Genomic DNA, 23,548 nt, shown 5'->3' with positions numbered 1-23,548 from the left:
TTTTATATAACTGTGAACTGCCTACAACCTGGGAAGCACTCAGTCCCTGCTCTTCCACGCTTGCCTGGGACCCTTGTGGGAAACGCAAAACACCTGGCCCGACTGCACAAACAGTCAGGTCCACTGAGAACTAGTCTCTGGTGGTGGCCCGTGGACGAGTCTGCCCCCGAGCCCCCAAGACGGAAGCACAGCACTTCAGGCTAGGCTTTCCTGAAGAATCCATGCCTTCAGGGAGGAGACAACAGGGCTGTCAGTTCCTATTAATTTGGGGGCTGAACAACAGACTGTGAAATTTATGATAGGGACACTAATTTCATACATTTATCGGCATTGTCCAAAATAACGTTTTATTCTTTAATGGAAAAAGCCATTAATATTCAAATGAAGGAATCACATTTTAAAAAACCTATACAGAAGAAACAGCCTCCAAGAACATTGAAGCAGCAGTCAGAGGGAAAAGTTTCCACAGCCCAAGTTTTCTTCGAAATATTATGCATAATATCCAATCACTGGTTCCAACAATTCACAGAATTTTTCAGTGTTTTCTTGAGATGCAAAAAGCTCACTATTGCAGTGTTTTCAAAATGACCTGTCAAGAGCTACTTCTTGGTAGAAAGGCCACTGGTAGATTCATCTGATTGTAAAGAATGTTCTTCACTGCTGGGAAAATCTGCTCGCTCCCAAGAAAAGAAGCTTGAAGCCTGGGCTGGGGCTCTCACAACTCGTCTTTCTCCAAGTCATCAAGCTCCACGTCGCTGAGGTCAATGTCATCCTCCACAGGAAGCTGGGATCACAAGGGCAGGGTCAGCACCAGGGCCTGGGACCCCCTGAGAATCTAGATTCCGACCCAGGTTCTCCTCAACCTGGTACTTTACTTACCACAGAATACAAGTGGAAAAGCCGAGAACTGGCATGAAGCTTGGTACTTTTTCTTTTTGAGACAGGATTTTGGCTTTTTTTCCCTCCTGGTCCTGAGGCTTGAATTCGGGGCCCGTGACTGTCCCTGAGCTGCTCAAGGCTAGTGCTCTGGCTTTTTGGTGGTTAACTGGAGATACAAAGTCTCGCTGACTTTCCTACCCAGGCTGGCTCTGACCTGTGTGACCTGTGGTGCTCAGATCTCAGCCTCCTGTGTAGCCAGAATTACAGGTATGAGCCACTGGCAGGCCCAGCTCTTGCTGGGACAGGGCTTTGTTACATACAGCAGCCTGGTTTCAAATACAAGGTCCTCCTCACTGGACTTTCTGAAGCTTTTAGATTTTAAGTGCATGTCACTATGATAGCCTTTGAGGCATTTTTTTTTTTTTTTGTACATCATGTGTGATGATAGGGGTTGAACTTGAACTCACAGCTTTTTGCTCATGGTTAGCTGGCTACCATTTGAGCCATACCTCTAGTTCTGTTTGCTCAGGATGGCTCTGAACCTGTATCCTCAGATCTTAGCCTCATAAGAAGCTATAAAACAGGGGGAAAACCAAGACGGGTAGGGGGCCTGGGGGGGAGGGTAATGGGTACCAAGACATGTGAAAGGGTATCAATGTATGTGAATTAATGCACCTTCTATCTGGCAAATATCATGTAACCCTTTTACTAATTACAATAAAAAAAAGAAGCTATAAAGCATTATTTTAATATATCTCCCATCTCTAAAACCGCAAGCCAGCAAGGTGTACTGGCACATGCCTGTAACCTAGCACTTGAATCACATGAGTTTTTTTGTTTTTTGTTTTCCTTTTGCCAGTCCTAGGCCTTCAACTCAGGATCTGAGCACTGTTCTTGGGCTTTCTCAAGACTAGCACTAGAGCCACAGCACCACTTCTGGCTTTTTCCTATGTATGTGGTACCGAGGAATTGAACCCAGGTCTTTGTGCATGCTAGGCAAGCACTACCACTAGGCTACACACCTGGCTCAGAATCACTAAAGTTTTAAGGTCGTCTGGACCAACAGAGAGAAGACTAAAATGCCAATCTCAGTTCATTTGTCCTTTGGAGGACAGTGGGCAGACTGTACAGAAATGTTAATGTCAAAATGACAGTCTTCCATTTCTGAGACATGACCACGTGTCTACCTTGGGCAACCCCGAGAAAAGTACCTTACTCAAGGTCACATGCCACACTCTTTTTCCACGTGACAGGGAAGAGGTAATAGTCTTAGAGGAAGAACCTTGTAGAAGGCTGGGGCACTGTGGCACAGCAAGCACCAGGTTTGATGGGGGGTGCTGATGCCCAGGGCCTAGGCAAGGAAACTTGGCACTCACCTCGCCGTCCCTGCCGTCCCAGGGCTCTCTGGCAGAGATAGCAGGAAAGGTCCCGCCTCCCACAGGCGCTGTGGAGCCACGCCCAAAAGACAGCTCCCTTAGGGGAAAGAACAATGCGTGAACATGTTACTGCTTTCTAAACCTGTGAACTTGTACAGAGCACATCAACAAACTCTGACTGAACATCCATTCTTGGAAAATGCCATGGAGTTTCATAATCTGGCTATGAAAAACGAAAGCTAAAAGACGCATCAGCGCCAATATGCAGCACCTGTGTCCAAGGTAGCAACAATGAAGCCGAATCTTCCACATGGGAAGAAGCAACAGAAGGACAGGCAAGTGCGTAAGGAAGAAAAACCACAGGACATTTATCTGTGTTCAAGTCCTGACACCATAATGAAATAAACAGAATTCTGTGATAATCACAAGTTTACCCCCAGCTCTTTGTGAAAGTACCTCGTTAGCTCTTTCAGCCATAAGCTGAGAGGACTATCACAGCAATGTGAGCCATTGTAATTTCTGTAGATATAATAATGGCACTCCCTGTGTTTTGGAAGCTTTTTGAGATAGTCAGCCCAGGCTGGCCTCAAACTCCAGATTATCTGGCCTCAGCCTCCAGTGGTGGGACTGCAGAAGTGTACATATTACCTCTGCCATGGGTGGGACTTGTCCTTTAGTCTACTTTTTCATTAAAACTTAACATAAATTGAGGGGGAAAAACCCACTGACTAAATCCCCATAGGTTCTATCTGTTTACCCCATTTCTCTAAGCCAGCTCATGTGTACCACCTCAGGCACGCTCTCCAGTGACTGTACTTCAACTGGCAGGCCTGAGGAGGCCCTATCCCCTAAGTCCACGGGAGTGGAGCTGCGGGAAGGCTGGGCAGTGGCCAAGGTGGTTGCTCAGGAGTGAGGGAGAGCCCAGTGAGACTCCCGCCTGGCCCTAGGTCCTGGGCTAGGCGTGGACTGAGAGGGCACAGCCTCTACACAGCTCCAGCCCAAGCTGGCTTTGGCAAGTGGCACTCTTTCTTGCACCCTGACACCAGGCAGAACCCTCTGGGCTACTTTTGGTGCTCTGAATTATCTTCTACGCTGCTGGGGATGAGCTTGAAAGCCCTTCAGGCCTGCCAAAAAAGAGGGTGACGTCATCTCAGGACGAGGTGGGTGGCTAAGCAGATGGGCGGCTCTGTGAACTGGCTTTTGAGTGTGACACCTGTCATGTGCACACTGTGGGACAGACTGAAGTGGGGACTTCCATTTGCAAATAACGACTTTCCAAATCCTGTGCTCAGGGATCGGAGCCACATTTCCTGAGGTAGGAGTACAGAGCTCACTGGGGTGGCAAGGGTGAGGCAGGTGCCAGGGGAGCCACAGGCCAGGCACCCAAATGGCCAGAACAGAAGAGTGGACATTTCCGTGGAAAAGAGAATAAGGTACAAGATGACATAAAAGTTCTTCCTTATAAATATCCAATCCTCTTCCATTTCAAAAGCAAAATTCCATTTATTAAAATTATATATACCTATTTTACTTGTTTGTTAAACATGACATTTGAAATTATGTAAAATCAATGTTAATAAGTTCTTTAATAAAATAATTTTATGTATACTCATTTTAAGCCAAAAGCCACAGATAAAACACTAAACCACTAAGAATATAAGAAATTACCTGAGAAACTCATTAATGCCTTGCTCACTGAAAGAACCTTTAAGAAGGGCAAACTTCATCTTGCGGGCATTTATGGCTGCCATGGCGGGGTATCCGAACCCTCCGATCCCCAGTGCATTCTCAAGCTCATACTGGGCTCCAGCTTCTGTCCACAGCCATCTACAAAAGCAGACCCATTTTTAGGACAGAGATACTTTAAAATGAGAATCTAGTTCGATCCTATACAGTCCCCAGGAGGGATTGCTCTATCTCTAAAACTTTTGTCTCTGGATTCCAAAATACTGCCCTTGAGCTATTGGAAGGTTTCTTGTTTGTCTCTCAAATTCTACCAACATCATTTACCTTGCATTCTTGTAGGTGTATAACTCCTGTTTGCTGAACAAATATGGGGTGTGTGGGGGGGGGAGGGTTGGAGTTGCTGTGGGAACAGCAGGGGGCGCTCAGCACCAGGAGAAGCAATGGATATTGAGGATTGGGAGCAGGAAGATAAATTGGAAGGAAATATAAACAAACCATTTCCTTTTTTGTGTTGTCCCTGAGCTCATTCTTTAGCTCAAGGCAAATGCTCTACTACTCGAGCCATTTGAGGATTTTTTGGTAGTTAACTGGAGACTGCTGTTTCCATGGGCTTTCCTGCCCAGGCCGGCTTTGAATTGTGATCCTCAGAACTCAGCTTCCTGAATGAGTTAAGATGATGGGTGTGAGCCACCAGTGAGAAACTATTTTCAAAATCTGCCTGGGTCCTAGCTGGGCAGGGAAGTGCACACTGTAGTTCTAGCACTTGGAGGTAGATGCGGGAAGATTCTGAGCTTGTGGTGAGCCTGTGCTCATAGTGAGACCGGGCTTCAAAAAAGATAAGGAACCAACTTTTGTAGATGGTATTATTTCTGCTTAGATCCACTCACAAGTGAATAGGAAACACGTGTCCGTTCTCTCTCTAGCTAATCTTCAAGGCTGTACTGTTTTTTTGTTCACCAGCCGAAAACCCAAATCACCTACCTACCTACCTTCTTTTTTTTTTTTGAGAGGGGTAGGTTCGAACTTAGGTCCTTGCACTTGTTCAACTTGCTTCCTCAGCTGGCTCTCTACCACTTGATCCATGCCTCTAGCCTGGCTTTTGGCTGGATACCTGGTTCAGGATGCCTTTGAACCATAATCCTCTGGACCTCAGCTTCCTCAGTAGCTAGGATTTAAGTGTGCACCACCAGCACCAGGCTAGCCACTTTTTAAGAGATAAGAAAAGTGTTAATCTGTGGGGCCAGGAGTTTGGCCTAATGGTAGAGTGCTTGCCTAGCATGCACAAAGACCGGGGTTCGATTCCTTGGCACCACATACATACAAAAAAGCCAGAAGTAGTGCTGAGGCTCTGGCCTTGAGAAAGTCCAAGGACAGTGCTCAGGCCCTGAGCTCAAGCCCAGAACTGGGGGAAAAAAAAAAAAAAAGTGTTAATCTGTGTGTTATCCTCTAGGATAAGAGACAGGCCTCCAGCTGGAGATCTTCCTGCCTCAGCCCCCTAAGTCCTGTGGATGTTTTTCTACCATACATAAAACCACCCAGCAGGGTGAACACAGGAAGGAGTACATCCCGCAGAAAACACAAGAGCACTCCCCACGGAGCTGAGATGATAACCCGGGTAACTCACCCCCACATCTTCTTCTTGTATTTGTCTGCCAATTTCAGAAGAACTTCCAAGTAAGAATTTCTGCCTGAAGCTCCTGATTTAAACAGACAAAACCAGGGAAACCATTTAGGTCAGAGCACAGAGGAGGCTGGGAAGTGCTCTCCCGGCCGTCGCGAATGCTCACCGGTATCGAGGATGTGTGGCAGCACGGCCACCACGCACAGCTGGTGATCCTCACACGTCTTCTTGGCCACGTCCTCGTTGATTATCTGTGGGGCCACAGGACGGGGAGGGGAAGGCGCACACTTCACTGGTGCTCCTCCCCAGCCCCAGCCACCCCACAAACCAATGGACTTATCCAAAGCCTTAGGGGAGCAGGGGAGGATGCGTACTAAGAAGGGATCCCCATCTATCACTCAGCGTGCCTGTGAGCACAGGGAGAAAGTCTGTGTGAAAGCACCCTTCGGGCTGGTGCTTACCCACGATGCCCTCCTGTCCACAGGGCAGTTACTCTGATGCCAAGAGCTATGAAAACCAGCAGCCTGTCAGAAGCCATCTGTCAGAATTTCCGTCATTTCTAAGTACAGCCAACTTTAGAGCATTTGGAAAGGGAAGCAGAGAGTGAACCGTGAAAGATGAAAACGTGAGCCGTCCATCTCACTCACTTCCAGCAGCTCAGGAGGGGGAGCGTTATCGGAGAACAGATCCAGGGCCCGGGACACGATGTCTGATCTTGTCCTCCCACCGTCGTAATCCACAGGGGACTCGCCTTTCTGAAATATCTTGATTGTAGGAAATCCCCTAATCTGTTAGGGGGAAAAAAAAATCCACAACCTTTAGTTCTTAAAACCAGCTTTAAAATATCTCTTTTTCAGCTGGGCACAGTGAACACGTGCAATCCCAGTTATGTGGGAGGCTGAAACAGGAGGATTGCAAGCTGGAGACCACTCTGAGGAAATGAGACCCTCCCTCATTAAAACAAACAAACAAACAGGTATTGATGTGGCTGGAGTTATCATTGAGTGGTAGTGTTTAACTCACACACAAGGCTCTGGGTTCAATTCTCAACAAATTCCCTCTACCACCAAAAAATTAAAATTCCTTAACCCAAATCAATGTCAAATGGTCCTCAAAAATCTCTTAATGAGTTTTTGTTTTTGTTTTTTTTTTTTTTGCCAGTCCTGGGCTTGAGCTCAGGGCTTGAGCACTGTCCTTGGACTTTTTCAAGGCTAGCACTCTACCACTTGAGCCTCAGCACCACTTCCAGCTTTTTGCTATGTATGTGGGGTACTGAGGAATCGAACCCGGGTCTTCATGCATGCTAGGCAAGCACTCTACCACTAGGCCAAACTCCCAGCCCCTCTTAATGAGTTTTTAACACTCTAAGTGCAGATCCTGTCAAGTGCATGTGACAAACATGTTCCACAAGTCAGTCTTCCAAAGCCACATGAGCAACTTGTCAGTTATTCAGTACAAGTAGCGCGATAATGAGAAAAATCTGACAGTTCTCAATCCCAGACAGTAAGCACCATGAAAGCACATCAGCTGTCAAGCACCTCCCCTCCTCCTGCCTGGAATACGGGATCAAGTGACAGTGGAGTATTTCCCAAAAGAATGGGCTTGGTCAAGCACTCACCCCGTATCGGCTGGCTAGGACCTGGTTAACAGTGGCGTCCACGGCGGCCAGCTTTACTTTCCCCTTTGTTTGCTCCTTTACCTCGGTGGCGGCAGCGGCCCACTCTGGTTCCAGGCTGCAGAGACACACTTCTGTCAAAAGTGCTTCTGGGTGCCTGGGCAGTGCTCAGACTCACCCGGGCATTTCTGCCTGATCCCATTCACATCACACCTGGAAATCCCTCGTGTGGCTTCACCAACAGTCACTCTGGCCTTCATATCCACCCCTGTGTGAAACCTGGACGCTGAGCAGCCCCCTGTCACTGGGTGGGATGCCAGGCTGAATGTTCACATGCTCGGCACTCCCGCACGCTGAGAGGACCAAACCCCAAGGCCGAGCTCAGGAGGGGCAGGATGGCGCTGAGCAACTGACCGAGCAGATCACTGGGCAGAAAGCACTTACTTTTTACAGTGTCCACACCACGGAGCATAAAACTCCACCATCCACACGTCTTCACTGTCCAGAACATTCTTATCAAAGTTGTCGTCTGTCAGCTCCACCACATCCTTCTTTCCGGAACTATCGCTTCTACCCTGTCACATGGGACATCAAACGGTAGGCTATAATCTGACCAAAACTCATGTGCACACATACATGTGCACACACACACACAAGATAAAACAATCGGTGTACACTGCCGTGCTGTTTTTGCTTCTTTAGTGAACTCGTAACTGAAGCAGGAGGCTCTGTGAGCACGGCTTCCTGAATGGTACCTCACTTAGGAACGACTTCCTCCCCAGTCACCACACAACCTGCAACACACAACCTGTGATGTGCAGTGTGCTCTGGAATTCCTTTACCTGCTGCTTGGTGAACAGAAAGTTCAAGATTGCAGGGGCCAGGAGTTTGGCCTAGAGTGCTTGCCTAGCATGCACGAAGACCCGAGTTCAATTCCTGGGTACCACAATACATAAAAAAAGCCAGAAGTGGTGCTGTGGCTCAAGTGGTAGAGCTCTAGCCTTGAGAAAGCCCAAGGACAGTGCTCAGGCCCTGAGTTCAAGCTCCGGTAAGAGGCAAGACTGCTCAAAGAATCACCATCCTAACACAGTAGCAACTCCTAGAAGCACAGCTGCACCCACCCCAGGATGCTCTGTGTAACCACAGCAATTACACTTTCAGCACTCAAGTCCATGTCACTAGCACTTAGTTAATGCCTTCCTTCTTTCCTCCCTCCTTCCCTTCCTTTCTTTCTTGGGGTGCTGGAGATAGAACCCAAGACTTGCACAAGGCACGTAAACGCTGTACCCCTGGGCTACACCCCAGAACCTCTTTTCCTTTTTCAAAGATTTTCTTCAGCAATCAGCTTAGCTACGCTGTGTTCTGCTGCCAGAGCCATGGCAGAGGCTGCGCAACTCTGCTCGTCCAACGTCCAGGTCTAAAAGCGAAAGGGAAGATAGGAACTCTCTGGGTCCTTCAGAGTTGCTACACAGCTTTCTTGGTCTCCTAAAAAATTGGAGAGCCATTTTATAAATCTTTTCAATGCCTACTTGGCAGGCAGAGATCAGAAGGATTGGGGCTTGAGGTAAGCCCAAGCAAAAAACAAAGGACAGGCCAGGAGCCATGGGACATATCGTCCATGCACAGGACAGAGGACGGCTGTCCAAGCCCCGAAGAAAGTAAGAACTTTGGGAAAATAACAAAATGAAAAAGGACGGGGGCACAGCTTACATAACAGAGTATGTGCTCAACAACTATGAGTCCCAAAGTTAAAATGCCAGTACCACCAAAAGTTAGAAGAAAGAAACTATTCCCACCTTCCCACAGGAATGGAGGTATATCATGGCTGAGCTTCGTATTTTATACAAAGGCATGTAAAATAGCAGCTCCTGGAGTACAAACTTCTATCTCTACCTCCTCCTTCCCTATTCACTTGAGTAGAAGTTCCCATGGATTTCAGGCTGACTGCTACAGATCTAAGTCAAGGACATAAACTCCACTGTTATGCCCCTGAAGTCACCTGGAGGGGCCAGTCCACTACTCTTCCTTCTCAAGTCCAGGCCCCAGCTTCCCTAGAAGCCGAACTCAGGGGCAACCGGGCCACACTCCGGGATGGGCAGAGCTCCAGGGTAGGCCACACTCCAGGGCAGGGGGCGCTCCGGGGCAGGGCGGGCCACTCGTGTGGCTTGCCTAGGACTGAGTGGCATGCCATGCTGACTTTGAGGAGACCAAATGCAGGCAGGACGGCTGACTGCATCTGCAATCAGCTGATACAACCCCTAGTATTTTTTTAACTAAATGCTTACCAACTTAAAATATGAAGAGGAAAAACCCCACACACTAAAGGCTACAAATTAGGAGACAATTCAGTTGACCGGACATAGCCTTACCTGCTTTCCGGAAGTGTACCCGCCACTCCGGCCCGCGAGGCGGTCCTTCACCAGCTGGCGCAGGGTGCTGAGCGCAGCATCCACAATGGCTTCCCCCGTTCTGCCACCTGCAGGATGGTGAAGGGTAGTCAGGAAAAGGCTTGCGATAGCAGGCCTTCAGCGTGCCTGCCTGGCACCATCTGAAGACGTGCATCTCTATGTGTTCTCAGCGTCACCAGATGGCAGACAGATCTAATAACGCCTGTGTTTACGACAGCATTTTCTCCCTACAATGCGCTCCACACAGCTGCCACCTAGACAGCCAATTTTCTTCTTTGGTTTGAGGTGATTAGTGTGATCAAGAGTTCCCTGCTCAGCGCTGCTCATTCCATCTACTCAGGAGAACACTTCACAATGTTGACTGCATGGCAACATGTGCAGCTCATTACCTAGTTAGCAAAGCAGGCATATAGAAGAAGCTATCCCTCTACTACAGTATATAGCAAACTATGTGGGATAAATTAGCGTATGAAATACCTCTGAAGTGGTGCTGTGGCTCAAGTGATAGAGCACTAGCTTTGGGAATGCCCAAGGACAGTGCCCGGACCCAGAGTCCAAGCCAGCACTCTACCACTAGGCTTCGCTCCTGGCGCTGAATGATGTATTTACAGGTCTTATTTCCCAGGATTTTTGGCCTCTTAACTTGGGAGCTCTATCAGTTACGCTGACATGTGACATGCACTTGTCTCCTGTACTTTGCAGACAGCTTACACGAGGGCTTTAATATCCCTACTTACAAGCACACAGCAATGGAGCCCTACTTAGTCTGGAGAGCCCTACAGGAAGGTCAGTGGCAGTCATGCCAGGTGGACTGCCTTAGCCTCCCAGCCCCACTGGCCTCACTCTTGTACCAGCAGTACCTCCAGGAACACCAAGCACAGGCACCCTGACAACTCTGCGTTTACTGGGTGCTGAGTCTCCTACTCTACACACACTCTGGTTTCACCAGCAAAAACAACAATGACTCAACTTCATGTTATAAAGTCTTAGGAGACTCTAAACAACATCACCACAATGTAAGCTTTAAATCTGGTATGCTCAATACTCCCATTAGGACCATGGATCTGGCAATTATTATTATTATTATTATCCACACCGAGCTACACCACCAGCCTGTTTGGGATGTCTTAAAACTAGGACCATTCTATAAAAGAACAGTACAACTAGAATAGCATTAGAGTTTGGAGCCTGAACTCTCCACAGGCGGCAGTGACTCACAGCAAGCACTCACAATTGACTTATCTGTAGGACAAGAACTTCAAGTGTCTTTATCCAATAGTTTAAGAGAAAAAGATAAGCTGGGCACCGTGGCTCACGCCTGTAATCCTAGCTACTCAAGAGGCTAGGATCTGAGGATTGAGGTTCAAAGCCAGCCCGGGCACTAAAAAATGAACATGAGACTTGCTTTCACATTGAAATGTTGTAAGTCATAAAGATTCATGAACAAAATAACATAGTACTGTTAAAAGTTTACTCAAATTGGCTGGAATTTGGCCTAGTGGTAGGGTGCTTGCCTATCATACACGAATACCCAGGTCTGATATCACATACAAAGAAAGTTCAAGGACAGTGCCCAGGCCCTGAGCGCAAGCCCAGGACTGGCAAAAAAAAAAAAAAGTTTATATAAATTACAGGCTCTTCTTTTTCATTGCTAGGTCCTATTCCTAGAGTAAAGGGAAGAAATCCCCACAGATCTTTATCAAGTGTTGAGATGATGACAAAGCCATGAAGACTCAGTGTGTCTAAACTAGGATAAATAATGGCTGGCCTAAGTCATCACCACCATCATTATCATCACCACGTTAGCTGCAGGACACCTTGATGGTTCAGAACTACTCCGAGAAGGAAAAATGACTCTATGACATCTCTAGACAGGGAGCTTCAGCATAAATGAGGTTGAGAAGGTTGTAAGAGCTGGGCTAAGTTACAGAATTATGCTAGGTTCTGAGTGGTTAGAGAAGTCCTTACCCTGGTAATCTTCAGGTTTGTTTTTATTAGCTCCAAATATCTTGATGGTAGGAAACCCCTGAACACCATACTGACCGCCAAGGGACTGGTGTTTATCCGCATTAACTGCACCCACTTTTACAACATCCTGTGGGAACACAAGAGTTTTCTGTTCTCCCTTCATCAGAAAACATCATCTGATTCCAGCAGAAGAAAGGCACGTAAAATCACAAGCAAGGCCGAAGACGGTTAGCCTGGAACACCAGTGGACTGAAGGAGGGGGCTGGTAGGTTCTGAACTCAGCAGCCTTCACGACAGGACTGACAGGAGTTCACTGGGGAACAGAATGAATCAAACCACACAACATGAAAAGCAAAATATGTATCTTCCCAACATGATTTTGCATCACCACCAGCCTTTTGAACTGATACACAAATTGGCTTCTTAGTGTGCATGAACAAATCCATCTGCACACTTAAACACATACACAGGTAACTGAACATCCCAGAACTTACTTTTAATGCAGTTGCTGCTTTCTTCCATTCTGGAGTTAATCTTTGGCAGTGACCACACCTTGTAAGGGGAAGAAAACATAAACAGTTAGAAACCTTAGGTTCTCTAAAGTCATAAAAACACCCACCACTGGTCCACGAGTGAGGTGCGGTGACAGTGGGGCTTGCAGGAGAATGGGCAGGAATAAAGCAGGATCAGGGACCTGAGGACATACTATTATTTATTTAGGTCCTGAGTGCTGTCCTACAGCTCCTTTTGCTCAAGGCTGGTTAGTACTCAAGACACAGCACAGCTCTACTTCAGCTTTTTCTGTGATTAACTGGAGATAAGAGTCTCAGGGACTTTCCCTGCCCAGGCTGACTTCAAACCATGGTCCTCAGATCTCAGCCTCCTGCATGGCTAGGATTACAGGCATGAGCCACTGGTGCATGACAGTGGAGGACATTTGCATACCACCCCAATAAACTCTACTGCTTGGTTGCCTTCTCCTGGAATAGGCCTGTAAGAACTTACCAAGTCCAATGTGCAAGGCTAGGTAAAATCAAGATACTTAGGCCCCACAAATCAGTCTCTAGAAAAGGAATCTGCATTTTAGGAAGGACTACTCTAATCTTAAATCTATTACCAGTTGATTCCCCCCCCCCCCTGTCAGTTGTGGGACTTGAACTCTGGTCCTGGGCATCCCTGAGCTCTTCAGCTCAAGGCTACTACCCTAACCCCTGTGCCACAGTGTCACTTCTGGTTTTCTGGTGATTAATTAGATATGAATCTCTTGCCCGGGCTGGCTTTGAACCTTGATCCTCAGATCTCAGTCTCCTGAGTAACTAGGATTACAGGTGTGAGCCACCACACCTGGCAGGTTGACTTTCATTATTTGACCTTTTTATTGTTATTATAAAGGTGGTAAACAGAGGGGCTACAGTTACATAGGTCAGGTAATGACCTATGTACATTTCTCTCTGTTCAATGTCAATCCTTCCCTCATTCTCTACCAGTTTTTCCCTCCTGCCCCACCCACAAGTTATATAGTCCCCCCCCATCCCCCGAAACAGGGTCTTACTCTGTAGCGTAGGCTGGCCTTGAACCTGAGATTCTCCTGCTACAATCTCTTGTGTGCTGGTATTACAGGCATACACTAGCATGCCCAGTTCAATTCTTTCATTTTAGACAAGGCATCTGTCCTGCATCTCCTGTGCTTATGATATCTCAACATTCTGCTACCACAAGATGTTTGAGAGTAAAAAGTGTACATTCAAACCAAAGTAAGTAAATCTGACAGGCTGAAAGCACGTGATACCACAAGGAGGCAATGTGCATGGAGGGTGGGGAAGTGGGGGGGGGCAGGAAGGCTAAGGATAGAGACAAGGTTTCCCTTAATCTTGTAGGTGCTAGCACTATGAAAAAATTGTGAAACACAAGACAGAAAAGCACTTTTGAAAAATTATACACACAGAAATTAATGTTTCTATCAGTCATTAAGTTGTAGGCAGCTATCCTGTATATTTTCATTGTTCCGTGTTTTATGCAGATACCGTAGATTTTTCATACATATCTAGTATATTTTTTCCAAAAAAAAAGTTTATAAGTCTTCTTCTTTAAGGACTGGTAAGCAAAGCCCAGCATCAGAAACACTCTCATTAAATCCTTGTAAAGCCCAAGGCAAGTTGTATCACTATGTTCATTTTACAAAGGATCACATGAAGACTGAGAAGAAATACCCACCTCATATAGTCATGGGTGATGGTTGCTTGACAGGTTTATTTTTGGTTTATTTGGTACTGGGGATCAAACTCAGGGCCTCAAGTAAGCCAAACTTGAACTCTACCATCAAGTAAAATACCATGATTCATTAAAAACACAGATTCCCAGTGACTCCCAGAGTCACCCTGTGGGGAGCTCGCGGTGTCAGCTCGCTGTGTAGTGCACCTGCACAGATGTGTGGTTTGGGGCAGGCCTGTCCCTGCTCTTCCCCGTGCATTTTGCATATTTTCCATTAATTTGTCTCTATACTTGTGTTCTTTTTTTTGCATTAAATGCTTAACTACACAAACAGGTGGGTCCTGCGCTATTTACAATTATGTATCATGAGTTTGATGACAGTTACATGGTATTTTTGCTGTACTGAGGTTTGAACTCAGGGCTTCCTGCTTGTCTGGCAGGCATACTACTAGAGCCACTTACAGCTCTTTTAGCTCTGGTTATTTTAAAGATAAGAGTCCTGTTTTGGACCTGGAGGGAAAAAAAAACCTGGACTGGCCCTGAATTTAAAAGGACCAGAAGTCATCTCTAACACGCTGAAATACTTACCAGGGAGCATAGAATTCTACAAGCCATAAACCATTACTTTGAATAACTTCCCTGTTGAAATTTGATGGAGTTAATTCGATGACATCATCACTGGAAGAGTAGAGACCACTGACTGCCAGGATCAAGGTACAGCTCACCAGACCTAGAATGACACAAAAGCCCCCAGTGATGACACTGTTCGCAGCAAGCTCTGGGCAACTGTCTGTCCCTGCAGCAGCTGGAGCCCATGAACGTCACTCGCACAGAGCAGGGCTGGGGAAGGACCAGTCCCAGAGACGATGTGAGCACTGTTTTACATTTCCCATGTACTAACTCCTGCAGTCTCTCCAGCCATCTATGAGATAGGGTGATAGCTACACCATCACTTTATGGACACTGACAATGAAGGGCAAAAATTTGTTTACACACATTTTTATTTCTTTTTTGGTGGCATGGGGAATTAGTTAGGGCCCTGAAAGGACAGCAATCTAAGAGATTACACATACCCCTTTTAGACTGCCTTTCGGAGAGGGACGCCTTTGACCACACCCTCCTCCTTTTGCCTCCTGAACATCTGAGGACAGACCTGCTCCATCACACGCAGACGGCCCTTTGTGTTCACCTTCACTACACACAACACATTTTGGGCATTCGTGTTGTTGGATGAGCTTCCTTCCTTCCTGCCAGTCCTGGGGCCTGGCACTCGGGGCCTGGGCACTGTCCTTGAGCCTCTTTTGCTCAAGGCTAGCATGGATGAGCATATTTCTATTAAGACCAGGAATTTGGCATAGTGGTGGAGTGCTGGCCTAGCACGCATGAAGACCCAGGTTCAATTCCTCAGTACCACATACATAGAAAAAGCTGGAAGTGATGTTGTGGCTCAAGTGGTAGAAAGTCATGAGAAAGCCCAAGGATAGGCCCTAAGTTCAAGTCCCAGGACTGGAAAAAAAATTTAAAAAAGTTCTGAAGTTGGGTGCCAGTGGCTCATGCCCGTAATCCTAGTTAATTAGGAGGCTGAGATCTTATATCCCAGTTTAAAGCCAGCTCAGGAAAAAAAAGTCCATGAGATTCTTATTTCCAATTAATCACCAAAAAGCCAGAAGTGATAAAAGTGCCAACCTTGAGCAAAAAAGCTAAGTGGCAACTCCCAGGCCTTGAGTTCAAATCCCAATACTGGCATGTACACACTGCATTGCTGTTAGGACAGTTTATCCATACACAGATCAGATACACTTTTGTTGGTTGTTCTGAAAACTTAAGGGCACTTTTATCAATTATCTAATTATCTAAGAAATCAAATCTGAACAAATATATTAATAGCACAAAAAGTATTTTTGCCAGTCCTGGGGCTTGAACTCAGGTCCTGGGCACTGTCCTCGAACATTTTTTGTTCAAGACTAGAACTCTACCTCTTGAGCCACAGCGCCACTTCTGGCCTTTTCTGTGCATGTGGTACCAAGGAATCGAACCCAGGACTTCATGCATGCTAGGTGAGCGCTCTACCACTAGGCCATGCTCCGGCCTTTATTTACTTTTTTAATTGTACTGTCCATTGAAGGGGAGTAGATTAGAGGACTGGTAGAGGCAAGACCACAGAACATGGCTCCCTCCTGGCCCCCCAGGCTGGTTTAACCACGATCCTCAGATCTCAGACTCCTGAGTAGCTAGGATTACATGCATGAACCACGGTTACCCGGTGTCACTAAAGAATTCTATAGGCTATGTAGCAGTTTGCCCATTTTATAAACTAGGAAACCAACAAAGAATATAGGAGACATAATCAGAAGATGGAACATGTCCACACAAGCTACACTTCCAGCCAAGGGACAGGAGAACGCAGAGGTGTAAGTGGGAAGTACTCTCCCTTTCCCACCCCAGCGAGGAACGTGCTGTTTCTCCATATAAAGGTGGTCAGGACCAGCGACAGTCTAGTATGGACTTAGAGGTCTTCTGGTGTGTGTCATATGATGGTGAGGGACCGGTGATGGCCTTTAAGTTTCACAGAATTCTTTCAAATTTCCCCTTTAGAAGTGACAAGCCAATACAATGTCCTGGTCAAAGATTTTAAAACCTAGGTCCTTAAAAGGAAAGATGTAAAATCTAACAGCACAAACTAGACCATAACCATCTCCCACCAACCTGAAACCTGGGCAATCGATTAAGATGACCAAGTAGACAAATGCTAACCAGTGAATGTTCTCTTTCTAAAATTCATATTGCCATTCAACTCAGCGATGAGGCACTTACTTGCAAACTACAAGATCCCAGTGTCTAGTCAGCAGAGGGTAGTTTTGTCACCTGCGGCTTCCTTGTCCTCCAGGGCAATCAAGAGTGTCACAAATTCACATCTGCTAGCAACTGGTCGGGCCCTGGGCAGCTCCCCAAAAGACAGGCTACATGTATTAAAATAATGTATTCCTGGGGCAGAGAGGGTGGCTTAGTGCTAGAGTGCTTGCCTAGCATGCAGGATGACCCAGGTGTTGTGGCTCAAATGGTAGAGCCCTAGCCTTGAGGAATGACAAGTGCTCAGGCCCTGAGTCCAAACTCCAAGACTGGCAAAAAATAAATAAATAAAAATAATGTATTGCTGAAAAAATTACATTCCTTCAGAACTTAGTCTACATAAACTCAGGAAACTAAAAACCTTCCTACGTGCCCTCTACAGAGCATAGAAAAGAGATACCAGATCACACCTGTAATCCTAGCTTCTCAGGAGGCTGAGATCTGGGGACTTCAGTTCAAGTTTTGAGTGAAAAGGCTGAGGGGGGTGCCTAGGCCTGAGGTCAAGCTCCAGTGCCCCCGCACACATACACACACACATATACACACGCACTCACACATACATACACACATACACACGCACACATACACAGCACACATATACACATACATACACACACATACACAGCACACACACATACACACCACACACACACACACACATGCACAGCACACACATATGCACACACACACACGCACGAGTGATACAGCAAGTACTCTCTACCCGCTTATCCCCCTCGGCGTGGACTAACTCCTGACCGTCCCAACAGCCCTGCTAAGCGCCACTGTGGATCCTGGCTGCGCGTGGTGGTGAAGCACCGGCTCTGCGCGGGCAGAGCGCTCGACCTCACCACCCCGGTCCGGTCCGGCCCGGGGGAGCGGCCCTCTCCGGGGTCCGGGCCTCCCGAGCCCGGCGGGTCAGGGGAACGTGGGGCGCCCTCGCCCGCCTTCGGGCGGCGCCGACCAGGCCCGGATCTCAGGGGGCCACGGCGTCCCAGTTCAGGAAGGAGCGGCACACAACAAGCGGGGACGACGGGGCGTGTGCGGCGCGGCCCGCACGCCGGGACCGGAGACCGGGTCGGCTGGGCCCCCCGCCCCGCGGCGCCCTCGCGGCCGCCGGCTCCGAAGCCCCCCGAGCCCGGCCGGGCGCCCCGGGCCGCTCCTCCGCGGCCCCCCCGCGGCCGCCCCCCCGCCCCCCCGCCCCCGGCTCGCCGGCCTCCGCTTACCGAGCCCCAGGCCAGCCATGCCGAGCGCACGCTACTCCGTCCGCGCCGCCGCCGCCGCCGCCGCCGCCTCAGCTCCGCCGCGCCGCGCCCACGTCCCGCCCTCGGCCTCGGACGGGCAGTGCGGCGGCGCGCGGGGACGGGCCGGAAGGGCTCGCCGTGCCGTGGCCGCCGCTCATTGGTTCCCATGGCCTTCGCTCGCGAACCTGGCCAATAGACGGCGGCCGGGTAGAGGTTACGGGTTTGGTTTTTTTTTTCCGTCGGGGGAGGAGGCAACCAGAAGTGGGTGTGGTCTAGGGCGGAACCGGAAGGCGTGGTTCGTGGCGGGGCCTGGATGGATGGGGGCGGGGCGCGGGCGGGGCGCGGGCGGGGCCCGCCCTCCACGTCGTCCCGCCCCCCAGCCCAGCGCTGGGATTCTCGTCTGAGCTCCTTCTTTCCCGCCCTCCCTCGGGTGGGGCCCCTTCCTGCACTGGAGTCTGCAAAGAGGGCTTCGCGAGGATCCGACGGCTGAACCTGTTCAGTGACTATTTCTCTAGGCCTGCGTGGGGGTCTCTAGTGTACAGAGCCTTTCACAGGGACACGGTACACACACGCGTCACACACGCGTCACACACACGTCACACACACGTCACACACATGCTTATCACACACACGTCACACACACGTCACACACGTCACACACATCACACACGCGTCACACACGCGTCACATACGCGTCACACATCATACACGCATCTCACACACACATCACACACATCACACACGTGTCACACACACCACACATACATCACACACATTACACACGCATCACACACATCACACACATCACACACACATCGCACACATCACACATCACACATACATCTCACACATCACACACACATCACACACATCACACACGTCACATACACATTACACACACATCACACGCATCACACACATCACATACACATCACACACATCACACACACATCACATATACGTCGCACACATCACACATCACACATACATCACACACATCACACACACATCACATACACATCACATACACATCACACACATCACACACACGTCACACACACATCACACACACATCACACACGTCACACACGCATCACACACACATCACACACCACACGCATCACACATCACACACATCACACACACATCACACACCACACGCATCACACATCACACACATCACATACACATCACACACGTCACACATCACACACATCACATACACATCACACACATCACACACACATCACACACACGTCACACACGCGTCACACAGATCACACACATCACATACATCACACACACATCACATACACGTCACACACATCACACATCACACAGACATCACACACATCACACACACATCACATACACGTCACATACACATCACACACATTACACATCACACATCACACACCCGTTCTAGCTTTTGTGCTCAGGCTTTCTTTCTTTGTCCTGGGCTCCTAGCAGTGTGCACAGGTGGACCACTGCTTCTAGTTACTCTGTGTGTATGTGTGTGTGTGCGTGTGCATATGTATGTGTGTATGTGTGTATGTGTGCGTATGTATGTGTGTATGTGTGTGCGTGTGTATGTGTGCGTATGTACGCGTGCATGTGTGTGTGTTTATGTGTGTGTATGTCTGTGTATGTCTGTGTGTGTGTGTGCGTGTGTATGTGTGTGTGTGTGTGTGTGCATGCTGCTGTGCTGCTGCCTGCAGCCATCCTCAGATCCCAGCTGGGGCTAGGAGGAGCCACCGGGGTCCAGCTTGCACAAGTTGAGACCACCATGTCTTCCACTCTGCCCCCACCACATCTCAGGGGCAGTTGGTTTTGTACTCTTCTGTATAGTGCCAGTGGCTGTGGGCATCTCCATCTGGCCGAAGCTTTCTCAGGCACTGGAGTCTAGGAGTGTGGGGAATGGTTGGAGGGCTTCCTGGAGGAAGGGTTCTAGGGCCCTCAATCCCCTCCCCCCTCCCCACACTCACTGGACTCTAATCCTGTAAGCCACCTTGCCAGCTCTCCCACTGACTGAGGAGGCTGCTTGTCCTGGGGCTGGAAACCTCCGCTCTGGTTCCCAGAGAGCTCTGCCGTTGCTCCGAGGCATCTGGGAAGTCCAGCTAGTTATCACAGGCCTGGTGGTGGCTGGGGAGTAGAGGGCTGTGGCCTGGGACATACAACCAGCCCTGGCTGGGGATGAAATGGCGCTTTCCTGAAGTCCACCCCTCCAGAGGACTGCAGTACAGGGACACCCTTTTTCCTCGCAGCCTATGAGGTCATTCTCAAATATAGGCATTTGATTTTGCTCCCTCACAGAGTGTCAGTCATTTCCTTCCCTCCAGAGTCAACGAAGTGCCCCTCTTGAGCCCATGGATCCCCCAAATCACAGCTTCCACAAGGCTCTGAGGATGGGGTTTGTACCCCGGGGTTGGGAGCTGAGCCCACAATTCCAGGCCTGCGGTGTTAAGGCCTCAGTCGTGCTCAGCACAGTGCGTTCTTGCAGTGGGGATGCATTCAGCGCCAGCTGTGACCAGCGGGGCCTCGGTCCTGGTGGGTCTGGAACTGAGAAGCAGAAGGATCGTCACAGCTGCTAACTGTTCCTTGGCATGGCTGTTCTGGGTCATGGGGGCATACTTCGCCATGAAGCATTCTGTATACGTATAGCCTTTCACAAGTGTAGCAGGATGATTTTTTCCATTATTACAAAATGCCTGCCGGCAGCCTATCTGCACTCAATACTGTTCCAGGCACAACTCTGGCCCAGGGTGCACTCAGCCCACAGAAGACAAAGACACATTGTGTCTGCCATGTCCTCTGAATCGACCGAGGGAAGCCACTGGTACCACAGCACCCAAGGATGCATTTCTTGTTTTATTTCTTCCCAGTGATAAAATAATTGTCTTTTTACTCCCCTCTTCCTCCCGCTCCTCTTCCCACCCCCCTCCCACGGGTGGGGATCAAGCCCAGGGTTTTGCACTTGCCAGGCAAATGCTCTTTTGTTTTTCTTTTTTAAAGCATAATTTCCATTTGATTTATTTTTCCCTGAGAGGACAGTTTTTCTTCAGTCCTTCCACAGGGTTTGGTGGAGGTTCGGGGGCAGCAGGGGCAGGGGTAAGCTGGGGTGCTGTTGCTGGGTCTTTCTGGGCATCATGAGATCGATTCCTGAACGCCTTTGTGGGTGGTACAACACGCCCAGGAATGGGGCTTTGCATAGAGCTAGGGAAGCACAGAAAGCGCGAAGACACTCACTCCAGAAATGTCTGCATGGCTACAGCCTCTACTGCGTTCTGAACGACCAACTTCTCATTGGCTTTGTCGTGGTGCACGCTTCGAGCGCAGTGTGTACAGAGGACAGACTGCACATGGCTGCAACCCTTTTTTGGTGTAAATGTTGTTTATTCTTTTTTTTTTGTCATCTTGGGAGTGAGAACCAGAGAGAGCCAGGCACATGTTCTTTTCATTGAGCTGCAACCAACTTGTTTTATCCATTTATGTGTGTGTGTGTGTGTGTGTGTGTGTGTGTGTGTGTGTGCTAGCTCTGGGCTTGAACTCAGGGTCTATCTGGGTCCTGCCCCTTAGCTTTTTCTCTGAAGCCTGGCACTCTGATGGTGGTTAATGGGAGATAAGAATCTCCTGGACTCCTCTGCCAGGCCTGGCTTCCAACTGCAGTCCTCAGACCTCAGCATCCTGAGGCTGGTTTTAACTTTAAGTGCCCCATTCTGTGGCATTAAGTACACTACGGTCCCCACCTCTTCATCCCCGTGTGTTCTAGCTCTGTGACTTGAGTTAATCTGTGCACACACAGCCACAATCACGCCGTGTTTTGCCTCTGTGATGATTTCAGCTGTGGATTTTCCACGAGCAGGATCATTGCAGTACTTGTCCTTTCACAGGCCTCACGTATTTGCTTCCTACAATAAAGTCTGTATGGTACACGTGTGTTCTCGGTCGATTCACAGTGGAGCATCATTTTCCATCATAGGAACCTATCTGCTGGTGGACATTGGAGTGGTCTACTTTTTTTTTTTTTGACATGGGGCTTGAACTGCACCTGGACGCTGTCCCTGAGCTCTTCAGCTCAAGGCTACCAACCCACCTTTGAGCCAAGCCCCATTTCCCATTTTCTAGAGGTTAATTGGAGATAAGAGTCTCATGTCCTTTTGTGCCTGGGCTGGCTTTGAACCTTGATCCTCAGCTCTCAGCCTCCTGAGTAGCTAGGATGACAGGCGTGAGCCACTGTGCCTGGCTGGAGTGGTCTTTACTTTTTTGTCTTTTATTATGAGAAAGCTGTTGGTTCTGGCACAGGTGTGTCGATCCATCCTGGTGGGAAGAGCGAGGCAAGCAGAGACAGGGAGGAGGGACGCACCCCTAGCACTTACCTCCTCCTACCTGACCCGCCCTCAAACTTTCCCCCACCTCCTGAAATAGAGGCACCAGCTAGAACCAAGTATTCAGAATATAAGCCCATGGGGACATGTCATACTGCAACCAGTAACGCTGCACATGCTCATGGCATCCTGCATGATGAAAGATGCAGGTAGTCTAGCTCTAAGAGGCTGTGGTCTCAGCAATTCCAATACAGTTCAAGAGCCCAAATCCAAGCCAGAGACTGGCGGCTCATGCCTGTAATCCTAGTTAATCGGGAGGCTGAGATTTAAGAATCAAGGTTTGAGGTTTAAGGATCAAGGTCTGGGTAGAAAAGTCCGCGAGATTCTTATCTCCGATTAACCTAGGGGGGTAAAAAAGCCAGAAATAGATGGGTAGCTCACAGTGGCAGAGAGACAGCCTTGAGCAAAAAAGACAATCTAGAGCACAAGCCCTGAATTCAAGCTGGTACACCCACAAAAAAAGGAGTTCAAATCTAAAAATCCCTTGTGACACTTAATAATGTACTTAGTTCCAGTATACAAAGTAAACACTTTCATTCCTAGGAACTTGGCAAATATGGAAGCTTTTATGTAGGATTCACCTTACCTTCCTAGCCCAAAACATCTTATTGTCTAGTTCTTGAAGGTACTAGGATTTGAACTGGGGGCAGGCATTTTACCTCTGAGCCTGTCCCAGGCAAAGCTCTAAGAGGTAGCACTGTAAATACTTCTCAAATGCATGGAGGAAGTGAATGAAAGAATGAGGGGACCGACAGTGGGCCTTCTGTAGCCAGAACCTTCTTTACACTTCAGCTTGTACTTCAAAACCTTTGTTTGGAAGAGCCAAGCCACTTTAGACTACAGACTTGTTTAAAAAAAGTTTTGGGGGGCAGGGAAGAGGGCAGTTTTAGAGTCTGAACTTAGGACATCACATTTGCTAGCCAGGCACTTAACTGCAGAGACACACCCCCTGTCCTTTTTTGTGCTAGTTATTCTGGAGATTCTGTCTTATTTCCTTCCTGAGCCTGGGCCTGAACCATGATTTGCCTATTTTTTTTTTTTTTTGCCAGTCTTGGGGCTTGAACTCAGGAACTGAGTTTTCCTCAAGAGGCTATGGTTTGAGCCACAGCACCACTTCTGGCTGTTTCTATGTATGTGGTACCAAGGAGTTGAACCCGGGTCTTCCTGCATGCTAGGCAAGCACTCTACCACTAGGCCAAACTCCAGGCCTCATTTGCCTATTTGAGTCTTCTTGTCGTAGCTAGGATGACAGGCAGGGACAATCAGCCCAGCCACCCAGTTGAGAAGGGGTTTGGAAAAACATTTTTT

General features: G+C 48.5%; 1 protein-coding gene across 1 annotated transcript; it reads right to left on the bottom strand.

Moving 5' to 3' along the window:
* Positions 1 to 340: 340 nt before the first annotated feature.
* Positions 341 to 17,901, bottom strand: Pdia6 (protein disulfide isomerase family A member 6). The gene is made up of 13 exons (XM_090337443.1): positions 17,838 to 17,901; positions 14,353 to 14,494; positions 12,048 to 12,105; positions 11,554 to 11,680; positions 9,547 to 9,653; positions 7,622 to 7,752; positions 7,181 to 7,295; positions 6,210 to 6,350; positions 5,729 to 5,813; positions 5,566 to 5,638; positions 3,924 to 4,082; positions 2,256 to 2,352; positions 341 to 784 (listed from the first exon to the last, which is right to left on the bottom strand). The coding sequence occupies exons 1-13, from the start codon at positions 17,854 to 17,856 to the stop codon at positions 716 to 718; spliced, it is 1,323 nt and encodes a 440-aa protein (XP_090193569.1). The 5' UTR covers positions 17,857 to 17,901; the 3' UTR covers positions 341 to 715.
* Positions 17,902 to 23,548: the final 5,647 nt, after the last annotated feature.

This window comes from Megascapheus bottae, chromosome 7, assembly GCF_031878675.1.
Source record: "Megascapheus bottae isolate mThoBot1 chromosome 7, mThoBot2.hap1, whole genome shotgun sequence".
NCBI lineage: Eukaryota > Metazoa > Chordata > Mammalia > Rodentia > Geomyidae > Megascapheus > Megascapheus bottae.
This window is presented reverse-complemented; position numbering and strand designations above follow the sequence as displayed.

Bases quoted from the DNA above. Each gene is read 5' to 3' on its own strand.
- Pdia6 (XM_090337443.1), bottom strand. The intron at 12,106-14,352 runs GTAAGTATTTCA...TCCCCTTACAAG, and splicing joins GTAGAATTCTATGCTCCCTG to GTGTGGTCACTGCCAAAGAT. The intron at 4,083-5,565 runs GTGAGTTACCCG...CTGCTTTTGTAG, and splicing joins TACAAGAAGAAGATGTGGGG to ATGGCTGTGGACAGAAGCTG.